At 35.3% G+C, this 20703-nt stretch overlaps 1 protein-coding gene across 2 annotated transcripts; it reads left to right on the forward strand.

Moving 5' to 3' along the window:
• Positions 1-540: 540 nt before the first annotated feature.
• Positions 541-14585, forward strand: LOC135222252 (inactive pancreatic lipase-related protein 1-like). Of its 2 annotated transcripts, none has more exons than XM_064260369.1 (7): positions 541-687; positions 5373-5735; positions 7325-7538; positions 8191-8349; positions 8949-9077; positions 10793-10926; positions 14234-14585. In XM_064260369.1, the coding sequence occupies exons 2-7, from the start codon at positions 5391-5393 to the stop codon at positions 14384-14386; spliced, it is 1134 nt and encodes a 377-aa protein (XP_064116439.1). In that variant the 5' UTR covers positions 541-687; positions 5373-5390; the 3' UTR covers positions 14387-14585. The 2 variants fall into 2 exon arrangements, with proteins under 2 accessions (XP_064116439.1, XP_064116438.1); XM_064260368.1 differs by having other exon boundaries at positions 553-783.
• The last annotated feature ends 6118 nt before the right edge of the window (positions 14586-20703 follow it).

Raw genomic sequence — 20703 nt, forward strand, 5'->3', positions numbered from 1 at the left:
GATAAAACTGGAATTCACAATGTTTCATATATCAAAAATCGCATTCATCGCTTAAATCTATTGAGTGATATTTATCAAATCGCATTTCAAAGTGTAACATAGGTAATTATCCCTGTTTCCATCAGTAATTTGTCGCTTCGACGGTTTGCGTGACGTCGCAAAATCACATGCGCAAATGAGTCCCAAATTCGTCGCTAGAGCGGAACTAACTTGTCTTTACTATATCGTGGGTTGAGGGAGGGATGATGAGGGGAAGGGTGAGGGAGGGAGGTAGGGCGGAACAGGATGGGAATAAAGGGTGTTCGAGAACATAGGCTGGCGATGCTTGACAATACGATATAAGTCAAGAGTAAACGCCTTTAACTAACACTATTTAACTATATTACCGAAAATTAAGGGGTGGTGTTTTGTACGGTGTCAAAGTACCATTTCGATCAGATAATTCGCTTGAAAGATATTTCAGAAAAACCAGTGACTCGCGGTCCCTGAAATGCATAGCAGGTCTCTCGGTGGGCAATGAGACCAACGCATGGCCCGGACACGACCAAAGTGTATATTGGACACGGCGGCCACCTTGCCGAGAACTGGTTCAGGAGTCGTTTCACCTAGAGGGTCTGGTCGAGTTTCAGTACAGTTCATCTGCCGCCTAAGAAGGGAGAGGCGTCGGATTGCACGGAACAGTTTTAGGTAACGATTCCAAGTGGCGGACATTACGTAGTTTTCGGGTCTTTTATTTACAATTATTTCAGTGACATTGCTAAATCCTACGGTAACATCTGAAAGGTAAGAATATTCTCACGTCGTCTGTTCCTAAGTGTATTCCAAACTCGTAATTCTAAAGTGGCATATATATCTATGCATGGTTCGAGTGATAAGGTAATTTAGTGATATGAATAGATTGCCCCAAAGATACGACGCGCTCAGGTGAACAATCTTAATTTCAAGACTCATCAACAGTTATTTGATCATTTATGTTTAATGAATACACGCTCACAGACACACACACACACACACACACACACATATATATATATATATATATATATATATATATATATATATATATATAATACACACACACACATATATTATATATATATATATATATATATATATATATATATATATATAGATGTGGGTAGATAGATACGTGTGTGTGTGTGTGGCTGTTCAAATAACCCGTTACCATGTTGTGGGCGTTTCCTTAGAAAACAATATTAACGATCATGTTACTCAAGGACTAATCCCAATGCAGGAACTTCCATATTATCAACTGATTTATTATAAAGTAAATCAATTGATTATATTATATAAATCCTTATTCATATGGGACATCTTACAGAGGCCGTCGACTTGATATTCAAGTTAACAAATGATAAGATGATCATTTAAAAGAAATCACAGAAGATAATAGGAAATACAAAGAGAAGAGATCAGTTATTAGAAAAAAAGAGACAAATTCATAAATTATCTGTTAAATATACAAAATAATAATGTGCTCCATTCGCCAGTTAGATTCATTAGCCTACGGAACAAGCCTAATTGTCGAAAACCTGCTGGGTCGCCCTATGACCGATGATTCACATACATCGTTTGTTCTGAAATTATTATTTTTTCTTTAAGTAAAAGCTACGAAAGGTTCGGTTATTTTAGTGCCATTCGTAACGGCACACCAGCCGATTATATTTACGCACATGTAATTATCATACCACATGATTATGTCATATCTTCCTCGGTATCTCTCTTACTCACCAAATGACATCTCATCCTGACCCAACTTGAACTAGATCATAGCGATCTACTCGATTGTCTGGTTCCCCAATAACTATTAAGACTAGGGAACGTATTAATTAGAGAACCACTTACAAATGGGTCGGGGCATTGTCGCCGGCACACACAGTGCGCCACTCACCTTTTCCTTGCATGCCACCAAGCCCTCCCATCTTTTCAGCTTTATATTTCCAGTACTGTCGGCCACTCTCCTTCCTCCAAATGATTCTTAATCATTTTATAAGTCGTTCAACCGTCAATATACTGTCTTTAATCCTCTCTACACCAAGAATTAACCTGAGTGCACTAGTTCATTCTTTCATCTTAACTGTACTATTATCTCATGTATGTATGTATATATGTCTAATAAAAGGAGCCCATAAAAACGCCAAAGTATAGAGAGAAAAATACTATATTTCAGAGACTGTTGTCTCCCTCTTTAGGTAGATGAATGAGAAAACTTACAGAAAAGGTGGTATTTATACCAAGAGATCCATCCACAGGTAAGCCAATTTAGGTCACTACCTGTGGATGGATCTCTTGGTATAAATACCTCCTTTTCTGTAACTTTTCTCATTCATCTACCTGAAGAGGGAGACAGCAGTCTCTGAAATATAGTATTTTTCTCTCTATATTTTGTCATTTTTTGGGCTCCTTTTATTAGATGGAATGTTGTTGTAACAGAACATTTTTACCAGTCATGTTTATATATATGTATGTATGTGTAAGTGTATAATTACCAATATTATTTTTCATTTTAATTACAGTTTAAAAGATAGAAGGAAACAAGAAACTAACAATCATAGCATAAAATCGTATCAGAACTTCAAATGGCTAATGAATAATCAGGTCCGTAAAGTCTAATTCAGTAAATAAGGCAAAAGAACAAAACTCGCTGAGATTAACAAAGCAAAATGACTGCCTGACTGACTTACTGGCTGTTATTTGTCATAAGGACGTAATAAATTAAGGTTCTAGCAACGCTGTGAACCACAGGCGCGATATCAATAGTCTTACTATCAGTACACGGATACTGACACGAATTCAGGTGGTTTGTATCGTGTTAGCCGTAGTTGCCTCTCAGCTTAAGGTGTATCCTTCTTAATATACAGAAAGTAGACACGATACTCCTTGCAATTTTGATGAAGAAAGTTCTGATTTGAAACAACTATTCACGACAATCTCATAACCATTCAAGTTAGTCTCTAGCATGCGGAATTTTAGTATATACATTTTTATATTAGTTTCTTTCTTTCTCCTGTAAGAATATATCCTTGATGCAATAATCAAAATTTGAAAAATTCCTTTTACTAAAAAACTACTTTCGTATCCAAGCAGACTTAAGCACCTGTATCCTAGACCTTGGTTCTCCTTGATCCTATGATATATCTTTTCAAATAGACCATTTCGTTACTAGATTGCAACAGATCTATGTTTATCTTCTTCTTCTTTTATTTATTTATTTAATTATTTGTTTAGTTATTTATTTTTGCAGCTGACTTCCTCTCCCAGGATATTATATTTTTCCGACTAGCTTGATTTCAGATTTCGACTTTCAGTAAATTACTGTTTTCATTTCCGATTAGAAATGAGGCTGCAATGATGCATCTTGGGATTTCAGTGACACTATTTTTTCTTCTTAGAGAATTTAAGTTGTTCAGCAACTTCAGGTAGTGAACTGTATTTATACTTTAGTTTTCTCTTATCCTAACAGGATTTTATATGTGCAACACTTTCGTCGGAAAACAGTTATTCTTGTAGGGTAAGTTCGAACAATACCCTTCCCTGCCATCAGCAAACCTGTGGCTTTTATAAAACTATTACCGTATGAAAAGGGATCGAGAATTCTGAAAGGGAAAATGTTAAATCCATGATCATCCCGTGAAAGGTTTAAAACCAAGAATAGAATTACAGCAAAACACAGAAATTCCGTTGCTTTGCAAATTTCTGTAAGCCTTCCTTTGTGTCTTCTGCTCCACCCACACCATCCTCTCTCTCTCTCTCTCTCTCTCTCTCTCTCTCTCTCTCTCTCTCTCTCTCTCTCTCTCTCTCTGGGGCAGATCAGACATGATCTGGTAACGCCAGAATTACTATTAGTCTTATTTACAAGGCAATCACATACTTACTCAGAATATCCCTTATTTCATTATTTGAATATTGGTGTTACTTTGAAAGTTATTTGGGGTGTTATCAAGTTTGTTTTATAATAGTTCTATGTAACTAGTTTCATTTTCCAGTCAAGAAATTTTCCAATACATTAAATTTATACGAAACTTTATAGGCATATTCATTAGTTCGGTTATTTACGTTTGTTGTAATTTCATTTTTATTGAATTTTAGTATAGGTCTAAAATTGGTCCCAAGTCTAAAAATGCTAAGATTATGATCCTTAAGAGTGTTCAAATTGCCTGTTGTTAAATGTTCATGATTATAACTTTTAAATCTACAATCTTAACGAGAACAAGGCGTATTTTATACATACTATGCTTTAACAAAAAACAAAACAAAAATTAGATAAAATAAAATAAATTAAAATATTAATATCCCCTTAACTGGTAATTATTCCAAAACTCCACGGGAGTCAGCCGCTTCTTGTGCTAGCATGCAAACAACAGCTGAGCGCTACGTCACATAAAATGTCAAGGTTAACTCACAAGAGCCCACACACACAAAAAAAAAGGAAGAAAAAAAAATCCCAGGAGGTAAAATCGCCATTCGATATCACCCCGGGCTCTTGTCTCCTTGCAAATAAATGCTGAAGATAGTGTGTTGTTCCTGTAAAAGAAAAAAAAAAAAATGGCAGTTCAAGTATTTCAAAATTAAAATCTCTTCTTCCATCATAAACTTTAGTTACAAAACTTATTATTAGTAATTTTAACATCCTGTTTTTTTAAGAGCCATTATTAGTATCATAAACTTTTAGTGCTTTGGGATACATGGAATTCATATCGAATAACATATTTCTTCTTTTTTGCAATGATAAATTATGTATATATCTATATCCTTTTCTTATCAAAGTCTACCTTCTAGGGTATTATCTTGCTGAATTTGCATGTTAGGACCCTTGGCTACTTTCGTAAATCGTATCCACTTTGCAATTTGCAACTCTGTAGAGCTTTATTCTATAATCTGATTCTTATTTTATGTAATATACCAATGTCTTTTAATTTTTCGGATTTTATTTCAACCTAGGAGAATCTTTGGAGTAGATTGATATTAAAACTATAAGCTTAACCTGTAGATAACTTCAGAACGAAATAAAGGTTTTTCTTATGGGTATTGCCAGATCTCCCTTATTTCTATGAAACACATTTTGTGGGAATTGTGAAACTAAGAATGACCTTCATCAACCCGTTTAAAACTGCCTTCTTCAAAACTGGACTGTATGTCCACTTACCGGCTGTCATTATAATGAGAGCTCTGACTCAGCAACAGAGATTATTATTTTCCATTCATTTTGCCTATCTTTTTCTTATTTCCAGTAATGCTAAACATAGTCGTTGCTTATGATATTTCGTTTATCCGATTTCCCCGTCGCTCAAGACGGTTAATCAACGATCGATCAACATTTACCTATGGTAAAATGTCTTTTGACCCCGCAGGCAATTGACAAATCCAAGATGGAAAACTGCTGGCCTCTCTCCACTCTCCTCCTGAAGATTCTCCTGGTGGGGCAGTCCATCGGGTTCATCTACATCCCTATCCAATACTGCTACGATGGCCTGGGATGCGTCGTAACGGACGAGGACTTCTACGACACCATACGAAGACCCCTCAACCCTCCGCCCTTCACTCGTCAGCAAATTGCTTTGAAATACACAGTTTACACCATAGAAGACCCGGCTGGGAAGACATTCTCGTCTTACGAAATGGTCGACATTCTTGACACGCCCATCAATGTCGCCAGGAAGACCAAGATTCTTGTTCACGGATTTCTAGATTCTGAAGGGCAAGCTTGGTATCCAGTAAGTAATCCGTGCCTGACATTAAATTGTATTAAGTTTATTTAGATTTATCTTAGTGGGATTTTCAATTTGGAATTATACTATAATGCTTACTCAACTTATTAAATTAAACTCTCTTCTTGTGACCTTCAGTCAAGAGTGAGTTGTACTTCTTACTTAGGATTAAGCCACAGTCATATCTTTCACACACTTGTTTCTATTTCAGTTCCGATGAGGCTCTATATTATTTGTCAACACGAAACTAAATAATGACCTGAAAATCTTTATTGTATTTTTGAGAATATTGTCGAAATCATAAAGGTCTTATATGCGATTGCTTATCGTTGTATTTTCTAAGGCTTTTGACCAACTTCCTTTCCTGCAGTGACTGAATAATCTTTAGTCTCCAGTTCATTTTGGTCCCTTCACTAATCTAAGAAATTACAGAACAGTTTTAATCATCTGAACGTTTATGGCTCTCTCTCTCTCTCTCTCTCTCTCTCTCTCTCTCTCTCTCTCTCTCTCTCTCTCTCTCATCTTAATTTGTTCTATACCTAGCTTAGGAGTAATCCGTCTTGTAATTTATGACTTAAATTTAGAATAATTCTAATATGCTATTAACATCACGGTTAGATGATTGTGAATAGAAAGTAACTCATGTAAGGATATTTACCCAAATTTCCTAGTGTTCACTATAACTAATAATAATCTTTTCTTGATATTACAGTTATTTTAAGATTTTCAGAATTTTGATAAAGTCGAAATCCTTCATAACCGAAAAAAAAAACTTCCAGAAAAGAAGCCAGATTTATCATAAAATCTGCCTACTAAACATTCATCAATGGCTCCAACCACAAGAGCTATTCCAGTTTTAATGCGGCTAAGAAGAGCTAATTTTTTCTCTCTTTTTTTTCTTTTTTCATTTTTGGTAAATTTTATGCGAGATCTGTAATAGTACGTCATGCATGCTTATCATGTCAGCAACATACCCTTTTCTTATCGAGTAATGATGGATATTCTAGTATATAATTTAGTTGACAATCAAGATTCAAGATACATTCCCAATTAGTAATGGACGTAGGCTTATACGACAAAGGAACTTTGAATTAGGTGCTCAAGTTTACCTGGTCATTAATCACTGAGACTTGGAGTGACACCTTAATAAAGAGGTCCTGTCTCATATATGCGTGTTATTGGGAAGAGAGAGAGAGAGAGAGAGAGAGAGAGAGAGAGAGAGAGAGAGAGAGAGAGAGAGAGAGAGATTTGTTTGTTTCCATTATCCCTTAACCAATGAAAAAATTTGTGTTAGGGAAAAAGGGCTATATAGCGAACTGCCGTTCTATATACTTCTCTGAAACGCAGCAGATTGTAGCAAAAAAATAAATAAATAAATAAAATAAAATAGAAAAAAATATACATAAGACAAAACAATATACAAGTTTAATGATAAATGTACTAGAAATATATAGTTAAAACAGTGCATTTAAGAAGAAAACTTTCAGTGAAATAAGCTCTTTATATCCAAGTTTCAAAACCATGTCTGATGTGTCAGACCTAGACGACTTTCATTTCATATTTCAATGACCCGTGAATTTCTCTCGATGAAAAAGGACATGGTCAAAGCCCTTCTGAACTACGATGACTTCAATGTCATCACAGTGAACTGGAAAGGGGGATCGAGGACCTCCTACACCCAGGCAGCAGTCAACACTCGAGTCGTGGGGATGGAAATCGCTCACATGGTCAGCTGGTTGGTCCACAACGCCACTCTGGTACCCGCCGATGTTCACATTATAGGTCACTCCCTAGGTGCCCATGCTGCAGGTTGGTCGTCATATGTAGGTCTATATAACCTCCATTATTTTATTTTGCCAGAGACCGTCTTTCTTTCATTGTATCATTATTTATTAGAATTGTTCGTTAGAATTGTTTGCGCATTTAAGGTATATGTGACGATAATGTATTCCCAGTGATCATCTTGCATTTTCCAAGTTGTGTCATCTCATATTCTTAAACGACATTTCTATATACTTTACTATCGGCTGCTCTATGAGCAAGAGCCCGTACTGGCATAAGGCCAGCTTAATCTTCGACAACACATACACTTTTTACACAACGGAAACTAGAAGATATTGATTTCGTTATTGTATGCCCTATTACAATTATTCTTTCTTAGGGGAGATCAGAGCGGGAAATGAATAAGTGATGGCAAATCTGTGACAATATATATATATACATATATACATATTACATATATATATATATATATAATATATACAAATACATATATATATATATATATATATATATATAGTATATATATTATATTTATATATTATATATATTATATATATATATATATATATATATCTATATATATATATATATATATATGACCATATGGTGATTTCTGTTTCATCTGAAGATAAAAGTAAGAAAACAAGTGAATATCAAATGCTCCCATGACTGTCCTCAGGATATGCAGGAGAGAGAATTAAAGGACTGGGCAGGATTACCGGTTTAGATCCTGCTGAGCCTATGTTTCAAGATCTTCCTATAAGAGTCCGCCTGGATCCCTCCGATGCAAAATTTGTGGACGTCATTCACACGGATAGTGACTCCATTTTCCTTTTAGGTAAAGTATCTTAACATTTTCTTGGTAAAACAATATGACCTATAGTAGATTCACATCAACCGTGCATTTGACGTCTAGGCCAGTCCCTTACGACGCTCCTGATTGGTTGTTGATAAGCCAGTCACAGGGCTGGAAACTCTCAGTCTCTCGAGAGAGTTCACATATGCCGGATGTATGTTCCACCTCTCCTGAAAGACGTATCCCTCAGGAGATGTGGAACATACATCCTGCCTATGTGAACTTTCTGGAGAGAGAGAGTTTCCAGCCCTGTGATTGGTTATCAACAGGCAATCAGGATCGTCGTAAGGGACTGGCCTAGACATCTGATGCACGGTTGATGTGAATTTACTATAGTAATAGCAGGTTTCCATAGAGAGGGAGAGAGAGCATTCTGTTGATGGGAAGATCTTTTTTCACAAAAACTTATTTGCAATAAAGCTCGTTTCTTCAGAAGAAGATTTGCCAGTTTTGAAACGAGATGGTATATACTGAAAGGTACAATTTATTTATTTATTTATTTATCTATTTATTTATTTATTTATTGCAATTAAAAATTAATATACAGCATATTTGAAAAAAAGTCTATTATTATTCCTTAGGTCTAGGACTGGAGCAACCTTCAGGTCACCTTGACTTCTATCCAAATGGTGGTCGAAGTCAGCCGGGTTGTCTGCATCCGATCAGAGCTTCAATTTCAGTTCTTGCACAGGGAATTGACTTTGCCACAGGTTGGTTCCGCTTCATTATAATTATGATAATAATAAATAGCAGCAGTGACTGAAAATAAATGCCAGCAATAACCTTCTTCCCTAAGGATTTGAACCATTGGCTCTTCGAATGCCGAGGGAGGGAGAATGACTATAATGATTATGTGTACATCTACTTCCGTATCTGGGTCACCACGATAACGTGTCAATTGTTCTTCTTTAACCAGCTATGAACTATTATCGTTACTTATATCAGCATTTTCTTCGTAATTCTTCTCACAGACAAATCTACTCTCCTTTAATTCCGTATCTGGGTAACTACGATAAAGTGTCAATTGTTCTTCTGTAACCAGTTATGAACTTTTATCGTTACTTATATCAGGATTTTCATCGTAATTTTACTCGCAGACCAATCGACTCTCCTTTACTTCTATATCTGGGTCACAGGTATAAAGTGTCAGTTGTTCCTCTCTAACAATTTCCGAACTTTGATCATTATTTACATCAGCATTTTCCTCATAATTCTACTCACAGACAGATCGACTTTCCATGTCGTAAAGAACGTCATGATTCATTATTTGAAAATGAGAACAAAATATAGTCAAGTTATAACATTTTTCAGCGTTTGTTCTTATTATCATTACTATGGTTGCCGCTTATTTTTTATAAGCTGTACCATCATCATCATCATCATTAACATCATCATCATCATACCCAAGATCCACCTCTAAAACTGACCACATATTCCACATACTTCATAGTTCCCCGCCCGACTAAGATTAATGACCTTCCGCGATACTCTAGATTGGGTCTGGAGTGTCCCGTCCATTTATTAAGGGACGGGAGAAGTTGCTATCTCTGTCCCATCCTTCCCACACGCATGCGTTGGGGGGTGGGGGGATAAGTCAGGTATTGAATTTAAGCCAAGCTTCCTTAGCAGTTGATTCTGTAACCTGTTCTAATAATAGCATCTTCTTTTACAAAGAACAGTCATGTCAACTAACTTTTAAAAATGTTTTTATATATATAAATATTAATGGAAATTCATCTTTCGTGTGATTTTTGTCGTACATACTTTCAGATGAACATATAAATAATGTGCACCCTACTCGCATTAGTTGTGAGTGCATATATGGAATAAATAATGACTGCACTTAGAGGTTTTCTATACTTTTCGTTAAATGACGTTTTATATGCCATTGTAAAAAGATATTAGCTTACTTCTCTCTTAAACCGAGTAACAAAAATACAAGAAAAGATATCAGTCAAAGATGAAAAACCACCGATAGTTATTTCTGTTAAAAGAGCTTATGTGATATTTATCTGTTTGTGCGTACATACGTATATATATATATATATATATATATATATATATATATATATATATATATATATATATCATATACATATATCTATATATATATATATATATATATATATATATATATTTTATACGTATGCACGTACAAACAGATATCTATATACGTATATATATATATATATATATATGTGTGTGTGTGTGTGTGTGTGTGCGTGCGTGCGTGCGTGCGTATACATATACACACGTATATGTGCAGTTGTGTGTTTATAATCATTGTGGCTATTGATGGCTTCGATTTTCGTGTTTTATTCTAATAAACTTATTTACATGACTAACTCCTGAAGATAGTTTAAAACTAACAATTGCTCCTCTTCTCTTGTGCACCTTGAAACCTCTCCTGACCCTTTCCCCACAGGGTTGACGCCTGAACAGAAAGTATATGCTACCTGCAGCCACAGCCGTTCGACGCAGCTCTTTACAGACTCAATGGTGACTAAGAACTGCACCTACGACGCCTACTACTGCATATCGTACGAAAAGTTCTTGGATGTAAGTTGACAATATGTAGTAGATAAAAATATACTCTATAGCAGATCAACATGTACATTGCTTGCTATATTCGCTGCATAAAATTAAGGCATCGTCCCTGGTTTGTTTTCAGCAAAGTATATAGAATAAAGGTTAAACGCTCCTTTTGAATACGGACGATTTGAAGGTTGAATGCTTTGTCTTGCTAGCTTTGTTGTTCCATCGGCCACGAACGTTATGTTTTTAGCTCGGTTTGGTTCGTCTTTTTGTTAGCAGGCAGGATCTTCCCTTACTCAGAGTGCCTGATTCTGCCTGTGAAGAGATAACTATAGTAGATAGTTATCCCCAGGAGAGATGGAACATACATCCTGCCTATGTGAACTCTCGAGAGAGACTGAGAGTTCCCAGCCCTGTGATTGGCTTATCAACAGCCAATCAGGAGCGTCGTAAGGGACTGGCCAAGACATCAAATGCACACGGCTGATGTGAATTTACTGTGAATGAATGAATAGGGCGGCGGGGAATAGGATAGGAATTTACAGTAGTCGTGTCCCTGCCTTAAGGGCTGCTTAAGTTGAAGAGTAAAGAGTCCGTCCCAGCACAATGCTTTCCTAATTTAGATAGATTGTCCTCTCTACTGTAAGCCTCATATCATTCTTACCATTTGCAGGTTTCCTAAGCACTCCTCTCAAGCGATCTCCTAAGTAGTTCACCAGTTGAATTCCTTCTTGTTCAGAGTTCGATAAACCCAGGATCATTTTCCGTTCGGGGGGTTCCTCCTTGGGAACATGGAAGAGGTGTGCCTGGAGTCAAGTGAACACGTCTTTCATTGTGGCCCCCTTGAGGAGAGACCCTGTTGAATCTACATCTCCAAGGAGGGGTTTGGTTTTGGGAAAAACCCTTTCAAGGGTGGTTGGTGTTGGCGGGGGGGAGGGGGATATTTTTACGAAATTCTTGCCAAAATGTGGCCCTCGTGGCTGTCAACAAGTGATCAGATTTTGGGAGAAATGGGGCTATGATTTTTGAGGAAAAGGACCATTTTGGAAATGGGACCCCTATTTACTCGGTACAAAAAAATGTCGTTGGCGGAGGTACGGACTTTCGGAGGGATTGTTTTTATTATTGGAGAATAAATGCCACTAATATCTCAATAACAAAGTTGCATTTAAAATGATAATGTTAGGTCTCTCAAAAATACTAAGAACAATGTGAGAAAAATGAAAGAAAAAAAATAGACAAGAGAAAGTTGTACGGTTTAACCAAATAAGAATCACTGATCAGCTGGTAAAACTAAGCGCTCCTAAAATGAACGAACTTCAGTGTGACTTCTAAAAGGAAGCAAATATCTCACATTGAGTATTTAATGTCATGGGAATATTCTAGATATAAATATGCTATAAATATTTCGAAAATATTCATCTAAATTTTCCACAGCTCTGAAATATTTCCTAACTTTTCGCATGATAGCAAAATGTTGAAGCTTAGTATTATCCACGTAATTTGTAAACGCTCAAAATATAGCAGTTAATGACCAGTGTATTAATCTTTTGGACATTTCATTCATGAACAGCATCGAAAAACAAAGCGAAGGGCCATCCATCTCTTTGCTTAAGGGCTACGTTACAGTTTGTAAGCAATATTAACAATCTTCTCTCTAGAAGCGCTGCTATAGGAGCTTTGGAATAGGGTTGCATTATGAACAAAACATTTGTCATCTAAATTTCAGTTAACTTATTGAGAGTAAGCTGCAAAGAAATCATTTTCATGCCAAAGAGTATCGAGGGCATATGGCTGTTCATTAGTTAATAAGACTTATTTCCGGCCTAGAACTTTAACCCTTTATTTAGAGAGCAAAAGCTATCTTTATTTGTAAAGAAGTCTTACAATTACTGAGGGTGTTTTGCTGTTAACTTTACATGTCAGCTTACGGAACATCAGTTCTTAATCACTAATCTCCAGGTCCTTTTGTAAAGAATCTCTTTTTCTTTGAGGTTTGGGACTGTCATATAATGTACTGCCATTCCTTTTTTTCATTAACGATAGCCTGCTTCATAAGGTACCTTCAGGAGAGCTGTGTATGCAGGGGTAGTAAGGTGCATTGCTAAATATAGATTCTAAACTTTAAATGATACCTAACAAAATATATACTTGGGGATGATACAGTTTTTTCATTGAGAGAAAGCTAGAGACGTGCGATGCAATCATATCACGCGTTCGATAATCTCTGTTCAATCAAATTTTTAAACATTAATGCAACCCAGATATTATAAAGTATTAAAATAGGATAGAGTTATGTCCATAAAATACATATTAAGTCATAAAAGAGAAGCTGAAAGTCTTTGTCAGCACACCTGTATCATATACATCGGTCTTCATTCAGTGTCAATGAGAATAGGGATGAGTCGCCTACTTTTGACATGATGAATTGATAAAACTATATTGACAGGAATAATGTTATTGCTCCTCAATGGTCTTAATTCAAATAAGAAAAAAAATCACAGATGTGTCATCATCAGAGACTTTAACCTTTTCAAGAGGTCAATTGAGTATCGAGCCTAATTTATTTTTGTCTGCAATCTCTAGATAAGACAATTATTTTTTATTAGTTTTGGACAATTAAGCTTGCGGTAAAATTAAGTAAATATCTCAATAATTAAATTTAATTTAAATGAGATTTTATCCAGACAGAGACCATCATCAAACCTCTAAACATAAGCTGTGAAAAGACCTACGGATGTATTCTATTTATGATGAAAGGACTCACCTTATTGAGTGACATCAGGCGAACCATTATTATGTAGTTTCAGCTGAATCAGAGAGAGAGAGAGAGAGATTTTTTAAAGTTTGCTGGCGATATTTGGTATTTCTAAAACATCATAGTGGATTTCTTGAACTTACTCCTCAAGCCAAAAATCAGACCTTATATAATACTTAATTCTTTACGCAGTTCTTTAACTGAAATTGAAACAACCTTCTTTCAGAAAGCCTCTTACAGAATCCCACGATGTAAAAACTTAGCCACCGGTTTCAGTATTGTAGAAGTCTAAAAGGAATAATACTCCTTTATGATGAAAATACGCATGACTTGAACAAAAGATTATATGTGAAAATCTTAAATACTCCAGGGTTATGAAACATAGCTAAGTTAAGAATTAATGCTGTCCAAAACTACCGTTGTAACCGAGAACATTATTTGCTTTCTTGTCTTCATTCAACGGTAAGACAAAGTCCTATTTAGGTCTTTTGAAGTTTTCAATAAAAAATATATATATACTTCTTCAACAGCAGGGGAGTATTCACTCTCTAACACGATTCTTTTCTCTCGCAGGAAGAATGCAATTACTGCGGGAAAGATGGCACACTGTGCGCAACGATGGGCATCAATGCTGACATGTGGCCTGGCGTAAGGATCCCCAACAGGGAGAGAGTCAAGATGTATCTCGTTACAGGCGGTGGTCCCAAGAACTTCTGCTTGCTGTAAATGCCCCATGGCAAAAAATCCCTCAAGAAAGATCGTTCTTGGTGTTTGCGCCATCTCATTAAATCCAGCCATTGTCTCTGGAAACTCCGTCGTGGGAAGTTATAATTTTATGCAGAAAGAATAGCCAAAGTGACTTGAGACAATAGCGTAACTCATTCAAATGGACAAAACAATGTTCAACATTCTCTGAAGTGCAGCCTCTCTCCTCTCTCTCTCTCTCTCTCTCTCTCTCTCCTCTCTCTCTCTCTCTCTCTCTCTCTCTCTCTCTCTCTCTCTCTCTCTCTCTCTCTCTCTCTCTCTCAAATTCCTAACTGGAATTTCCTTGACTCACCGTGTAATTTGATACTTTGCATTAAAATATGAACAAAACATGTGATAAATATAGCATTCCTTGTCGTGTAATAATAATAATGATAATAATAATTTAATAATAATTGATACTATTGTTATTAAAACATGAACAAAATTTGTTTGAGAGGATTAAGTAGATTGTTAGTGAAGACTCCAGTAATGGCAATCGGTAGACTGACTCGAAAAAAATCTAAAATAAAAGTGATAGAGGAATCAGTTTAATCAAAGAACTAAGACTGCTACTACACTGATAACAAAATCGAACTTGAGCAACCTTTCTATAATCTACCGTTTCACTTGAAATAGACATTACGTGAACCAGGAATTGATCAAAAGTTATAATTAATTTGCTGACATGGTGGAGCTGATATAGTTACTAGGTGATCATTCTCTGTAGATCAGCAGAGCGATAAATGCTGTTTATAAAATTAGGCAAAAAAAAAAAAAAAATATGAAGCCCATTTCTGAAAAATAGCATCCAACAGTTTTTTTTCTGTTTTACAGGACCTAGTCTTCAAAGTATTTGACATAAAACAAGAAGATAAAAGTATGATATTCACGTTAGCCTTAGGGCATCCCGAAGAAAAGTTCAATACAGTTCGAGAACAAGGAACGCTACGAAATGAAGTCGACGCTTACTCACAGCGCTTTTACGCTCGCCACATTGTTTTGTAAGTCAACAAGGCAGGATACTGAATCGCCATAATGCACCTTCAAAGGCCATCTCTTTATTCGTGAATACGAACACAAAGAGTTGATACTGAGGACCGAAAAATAGTAATGATAGAACTATTTATTTTCTATATTGCAAATTTCCCGAATACAAATATTTATGTTTTCCCTTTTTTGTGCTTGTATTTGAGATAGAGAATATGTATCAGTGTATTAATCGTTATTCCGTTTATACTACACTGCTTCATGTATAGCATCGGAGCAGTTGTAATATTTATACAAAAACGCACAACGCCCAAAGGTCCACTGTCATTACCACACTCGAGATATCACTGGGCATTTAATTTTCAGGCTCTTGGAAACTAGATCGCGAGATTCCGAGTTTTCCTTACCTAGCAATAGATTTATATTTATTATGAGAGGTTTCACTTACGAATGTATCTTGAAAAAGGTCAAAACTCCTCGTGTCCTCTCTCTTTGTTTACATGAGGTCACGTAACTAATTGACTGTCCTTTCCATTCCTATTTTAATAAATAAAACAACTACAATAATTTTCTTACCACAGTTTTTTATAGACTTGGCGCATTTATCTGTTCCTAACTCTGGAATAATAACCACTGCTAATTTGATTTGGACCATTGATATGCAGATGATAATGTATAGTCCATGCAGACCACATCGGCTATAAGCTTGAAAAGGACTTCCTATTGGGAGTTGTCCTTCAGGATGTTGTCATCTGGGACTTGCATTGAGAAGAAGAGGTGACTGCTGATGAGAAAGATTCACAGGTTGCTTTAAATAAATCTGGCTCGGACGCAGGTTGCGAGGCCGTGCCAGGGACGAGCTTCTGCTACTGACTGGGAAATCCGGAAGAGACTCGGTTCGAGCCGGTTCTTGGACAGTCACTGGTTGCAAGGCCAGGCTGGTTGTCGAGAGGGGAGCTGGTTTACATCTCCTGAAGGGAAATTGAAGATGTGCCCTGGCACTGAAATTGGCTTTAGCCTAGGCGACGAAGGCCAGACATACACTTAGATAAGTCTTTTGAGGAGGGCCAGGATTAGAAGCTGGCTGAGGCTTGACGTTAGGTCCTGGCTTATCAACAGTGTCTGACATAGAAGTAGAGGGGACAGGACCCAGGTAAGCCACATTTAGGGCGGAGATTGGGGGTCATGTCCTAGGAGGAGGTCATAGTCTCCAGGAATGTGCTTGGCTACTCCAAAGATGCTTATGTGGGGGTGTAGTGACCCTCACTCGGACAGAAGGGAGTGTCAGCTAGTATTTAGTTATACCCTCAATAGGTGAGGGCTTGTTATGTCCAATAGTGGCCCCAGTGGGGACCTTGTCTCGCCTTATGCAGGAGATTTGGTTGGGTTCGTCTTTGAAATCAGAGACCTGTTGAGCATGATAACTACGTGCGGGCAAAAGCACTACCGCGCAACTGAGAACGAGATGGGTGTATGCAGTCTCCAAAACAAAAAATACCTGTGCGCGAGAAGGTACTCGAGGTGGGAGGCGGCATATACTTATATCTCTTGCGGTGGCGGGTGGTTTTGGGGCTTCACTGCCAGTCCTGGAATTGTAGAGGTTGGTGGTTCGCGTCTGTCGATCGCCAATTCTATTATCGCTTAATAAATTCCCCCTCGGTTAAACATATATGAAAATATATTAATTCCGAGGCAGAGCGAATTAGATATTAAAGGACATTTGTAGTTATATATATATATATATATATATATATATATATATATATATATATATATGTGTGTGTGTGTGTGTGTGTGTGTGTGTGTGTATAACTGAATCACGAAAGTTAGGAACATGATAAATCCATAAATAAAGATATATGCCACGAAGGAAAATAAACAACGGAGTATCAGCGAGACTTTTCGACATCCAACGTCCTTTACTAAGCAGATGAACTGACATACATGGGGAAAAAGACAAAACAAGAAGATTCGTATAACTGACAGATAGGGATTATAAAGAGATTAGTACCTAGAATCCGACACACCTGGAAGATGAGTAACCTTCCCAAACAAACATAAACAATGGGTGCAATTAAAAGTTTAAGTCAATCATCTCAGATACAAGGACAAAACAATTAAAGGATTTTAGGTGAACAAAACCATATTCACAATACATATTCACAATACATGTTAGACATACATTACAATGAAGATAACTCTAAGGAAACTCATTTTTATTTAAGTCGGTAATTATATCTTTGAGGTCATTCTTAAACATGTTACAAATACAAGGATTTAAATGGAAAAGGCCACGACTAATATTGAAATTACAATGAAAAGTAAGTTGTATTAAAGCAGATTCTAAATGATTCCCTGATAAGACATCTCTTGACCTTGCAATTACTGAACTACCAACCCAATTTATTTGGTGGATGTTTTCACTTAAATGAATGAATATTGCATTACATGTTTGCCCAGTTTTTACAGAATATTTATGCTGGCTTAGCCTTAATTCTAGGCCCTTGCTAGACTGTCCGAGATAAAATGAGGGACAATCCATAAATGGAATTTGATATATAATGTTGTTGCTTTCTCCGGGGCCATTTTTTATTAACATTCCTTTTAGTGTGTTATTATAGGAAAAAACAAGGTTGACATTAAACGCTTTTAACAATGATTTAATGGTTTCAAATCCGTTAAAATAAGGCAAACTGAGAATGTTCTTAGAATTTTCTTTCCGGGTGTTACTTACACTATAAAACTTTTTGTGGGCTTTATCATAACAAATATCTAATATATGTGAAGGATAGCATAAATCTTTCCCCATTTTTCTTTTGTATTCAATTTCTTGATCCAAATATTGGGGACTGACAATGCGCAATGCTCGTAAAAACATAGAAGAAAAAATTGATATTTTTATGTTAAGATGGTGGCCTGAGAAGAAATGAACATAGGTTAAGTTGTTGGTCGGTTTCCTATAAATACTGAATTTACATTGAAATGGTTCTCTATGTATCAAAACATCTAAGAAAGGGAGGCAATTGTCTTTTTCTAATTCTAGATTAAACTTAATCGATGGTACCTGGTTATTTAATTTAGAGAGTAAATCATTTACATTGATACCGACAAGCAGAACAGCTAAAATATCATCAGCATAATGATACCACTTTACAGGAATATAAATGATATTAGGTAAGTAGCGTTTTTCAAAGAATTCCTCCTACAAGTTTGAGAGTAGTGGTGATAAAGGATTTCCCATTGCCATGTCAAATATTTATTGATAAAATTCACCATTGAATATAAACTTACAATCACGAGTTTGTGCATTGGTGATTGCAAGTTTATATTCAATGGTGAATTTTATCAACAAGTATTTGGCATGGCAATTGGAAATCCTTTATCATCACTACTCTCAAACTTGTACATGGAATTCTTAGAAAAACGCTATTTACCTAATATCATTTATATTCCTGTAAAGTGGTATCGTTATGTTGATGATATTTTAGCTGTTCTGCCTGTCGGTATCGATGTAAATGGTTTACTCTCTAAATTAAATAACCAGGTACCATCGATTAAGTTTTATTCTAGTGCCTCCCTTTCTTAGATATTTTGATTCATAGAGAACCATTTCAATGTAAATTCAGTATTTATATGAAACCGAGCAACAACATAACCTATGTTCATTTCTTCTCAGGCCACCATCTTAACATAAAAATATCAATTTTTTCTTCTATGTTTTTACGAGCATTGCGCATTGTCAGTCCCCAATATTTGGATCAAGAAATTGAATACATAAGAAAAATAGGGAAAGATTTATGCTATCCTTCACATATATTAGATATTTGTTATAATAAAGCCCACAAAAAGTTTTATAGTGTAAGTAACACGCAGAAAGAAAATTCTAAGAACATTCTCAGTTTGCCTTATTTTAACGGATTTGAAACCATTAAATCATTGTTAAAAGCGTTTAATGTCAACCTTGTTTTTTCCTATAATAACACACTAAAAGGAATGTTAATAAAAAATGGCCCCGGAGAAAGCAACAACATTATATATCAAATTCCATTTATGGATTGTCCCTCATTTTATCTCGGACAGTCTAGCAAGGGCCTAGAATTAAGGCTAAGCCAGCATAAATATTCTGTAAAAACTGGGCAAACATGTAATGCAATATTCATTCATTTAAGTGAAAACATCCACCAAATAAATTGGGTTGGTAGTTCAGTAATTGCAAGGTCAAGAGATGTCTTATCAGGGAATCATTTAGAATCTGCTTTAATACAACTTACTTTTCATTGTAATTTCAATATTAGTCGCGGCCTTTTTCATTTAGACCCTTGTATTTGTAACATGTTTAAGAATGATCTCAAAGGTATAAAATACAGACCTAAATAAAAATTAGTTGCCTTAGAGTTATCTTCATTGTAATGTATGTCTAACATGTATTGTGAATATGTATTGTGAATATGGATTTGTTTACCAAAGTTCTGAATAGCTATCACATATAATCCTTTAATTGTTTTGTCCTTGTATCTGAGATGATTGTCTTAAACTTTTAATTACACCTATTGTTTATGCTTGTTTAGGAAGGTTACTCATCTTTCAGGTGTGTCGGATTCTAGGTACTAATCTCTTTATAATCCTATCTGTCAGTTATACGAATCTTCTTGTTTTGTCTTTTTCCTCATGTATGCCAGTTCATCTGCTTAGTAAAGGACGTTTGGACGTCGAAAGGTCTCGCAGATACTCCGTTTGTTTATTTCCTTCGTGGCATATCTTTGTTTATATATATATATATATATAGATATATATATATATATATATAGTATATATATGCATAGAAGCTATATATATATATATATAGAAACATATATATAAAGATATATTATGCAAAGTAGAGAGTAGAGAGATAGTATGTTGTATATATTATATATCTATATATCATATATATAGATATTAGTATATATATATATATATATGATATATATATATATATATATAGATATGGAGTATGACTATATATATATATATATATAATATATATAGTATATATATATATCTATATAGATAGATATATAGAATATATATATATATATACATACATTATGATATACATATATAGATATATATAGAGATATATATATATTATATATATATATATATATATAGATATATATATATATCTCTATATATATAATATATATCTATATATAGATACATATATATGAATATATTATGTATATATATATATATATATATATATATATATATATATATATATCATATATCTAATATATATATATATGTATCTATATATAGATATATAT

This window comes from Macrobrachium nipponense, chromosome 3, assembly GCF_015104395.2.
Source record: "Macrobrachium nipponense isolate FS-2020 chromosome 3, ASM1510439v2, whole genome shotgun sequence".
In the NCBI taxonomy this organism is placed as follows: Eukaryota; Metazoa; Arthropoda; class Malacostraca; order Decapoda; family Palaemonidae; genus Macrobrachium; species Macrobrachium nipponense.

Excerpts from the sequence above, each read along its gene's own strand:
- LOC135222252 (XM_064260369.1), top strand. The coding sequence starts at position 5,391 with ATGGAAAACTGCTGGCCTCTCTCCACTCTCCTCCTGAAGATTCTCCTG. Across the intron at positions 5,736-7,324 it reads AAGGGCAAGCTTGGTATCCA|GACATGGTCAAAGCCCTTCT; the intron begins GTAAGTAATCCG and ends TCGATGAAAAAG. Across the intron at positions 7,539-8,190 it reads CCTAGGTGCCCATGCTGCAG|GATATGCAGGAGAGAGAATT; the intron begins GTTGGTCGTCAT and ends GACTGTCCTCAG.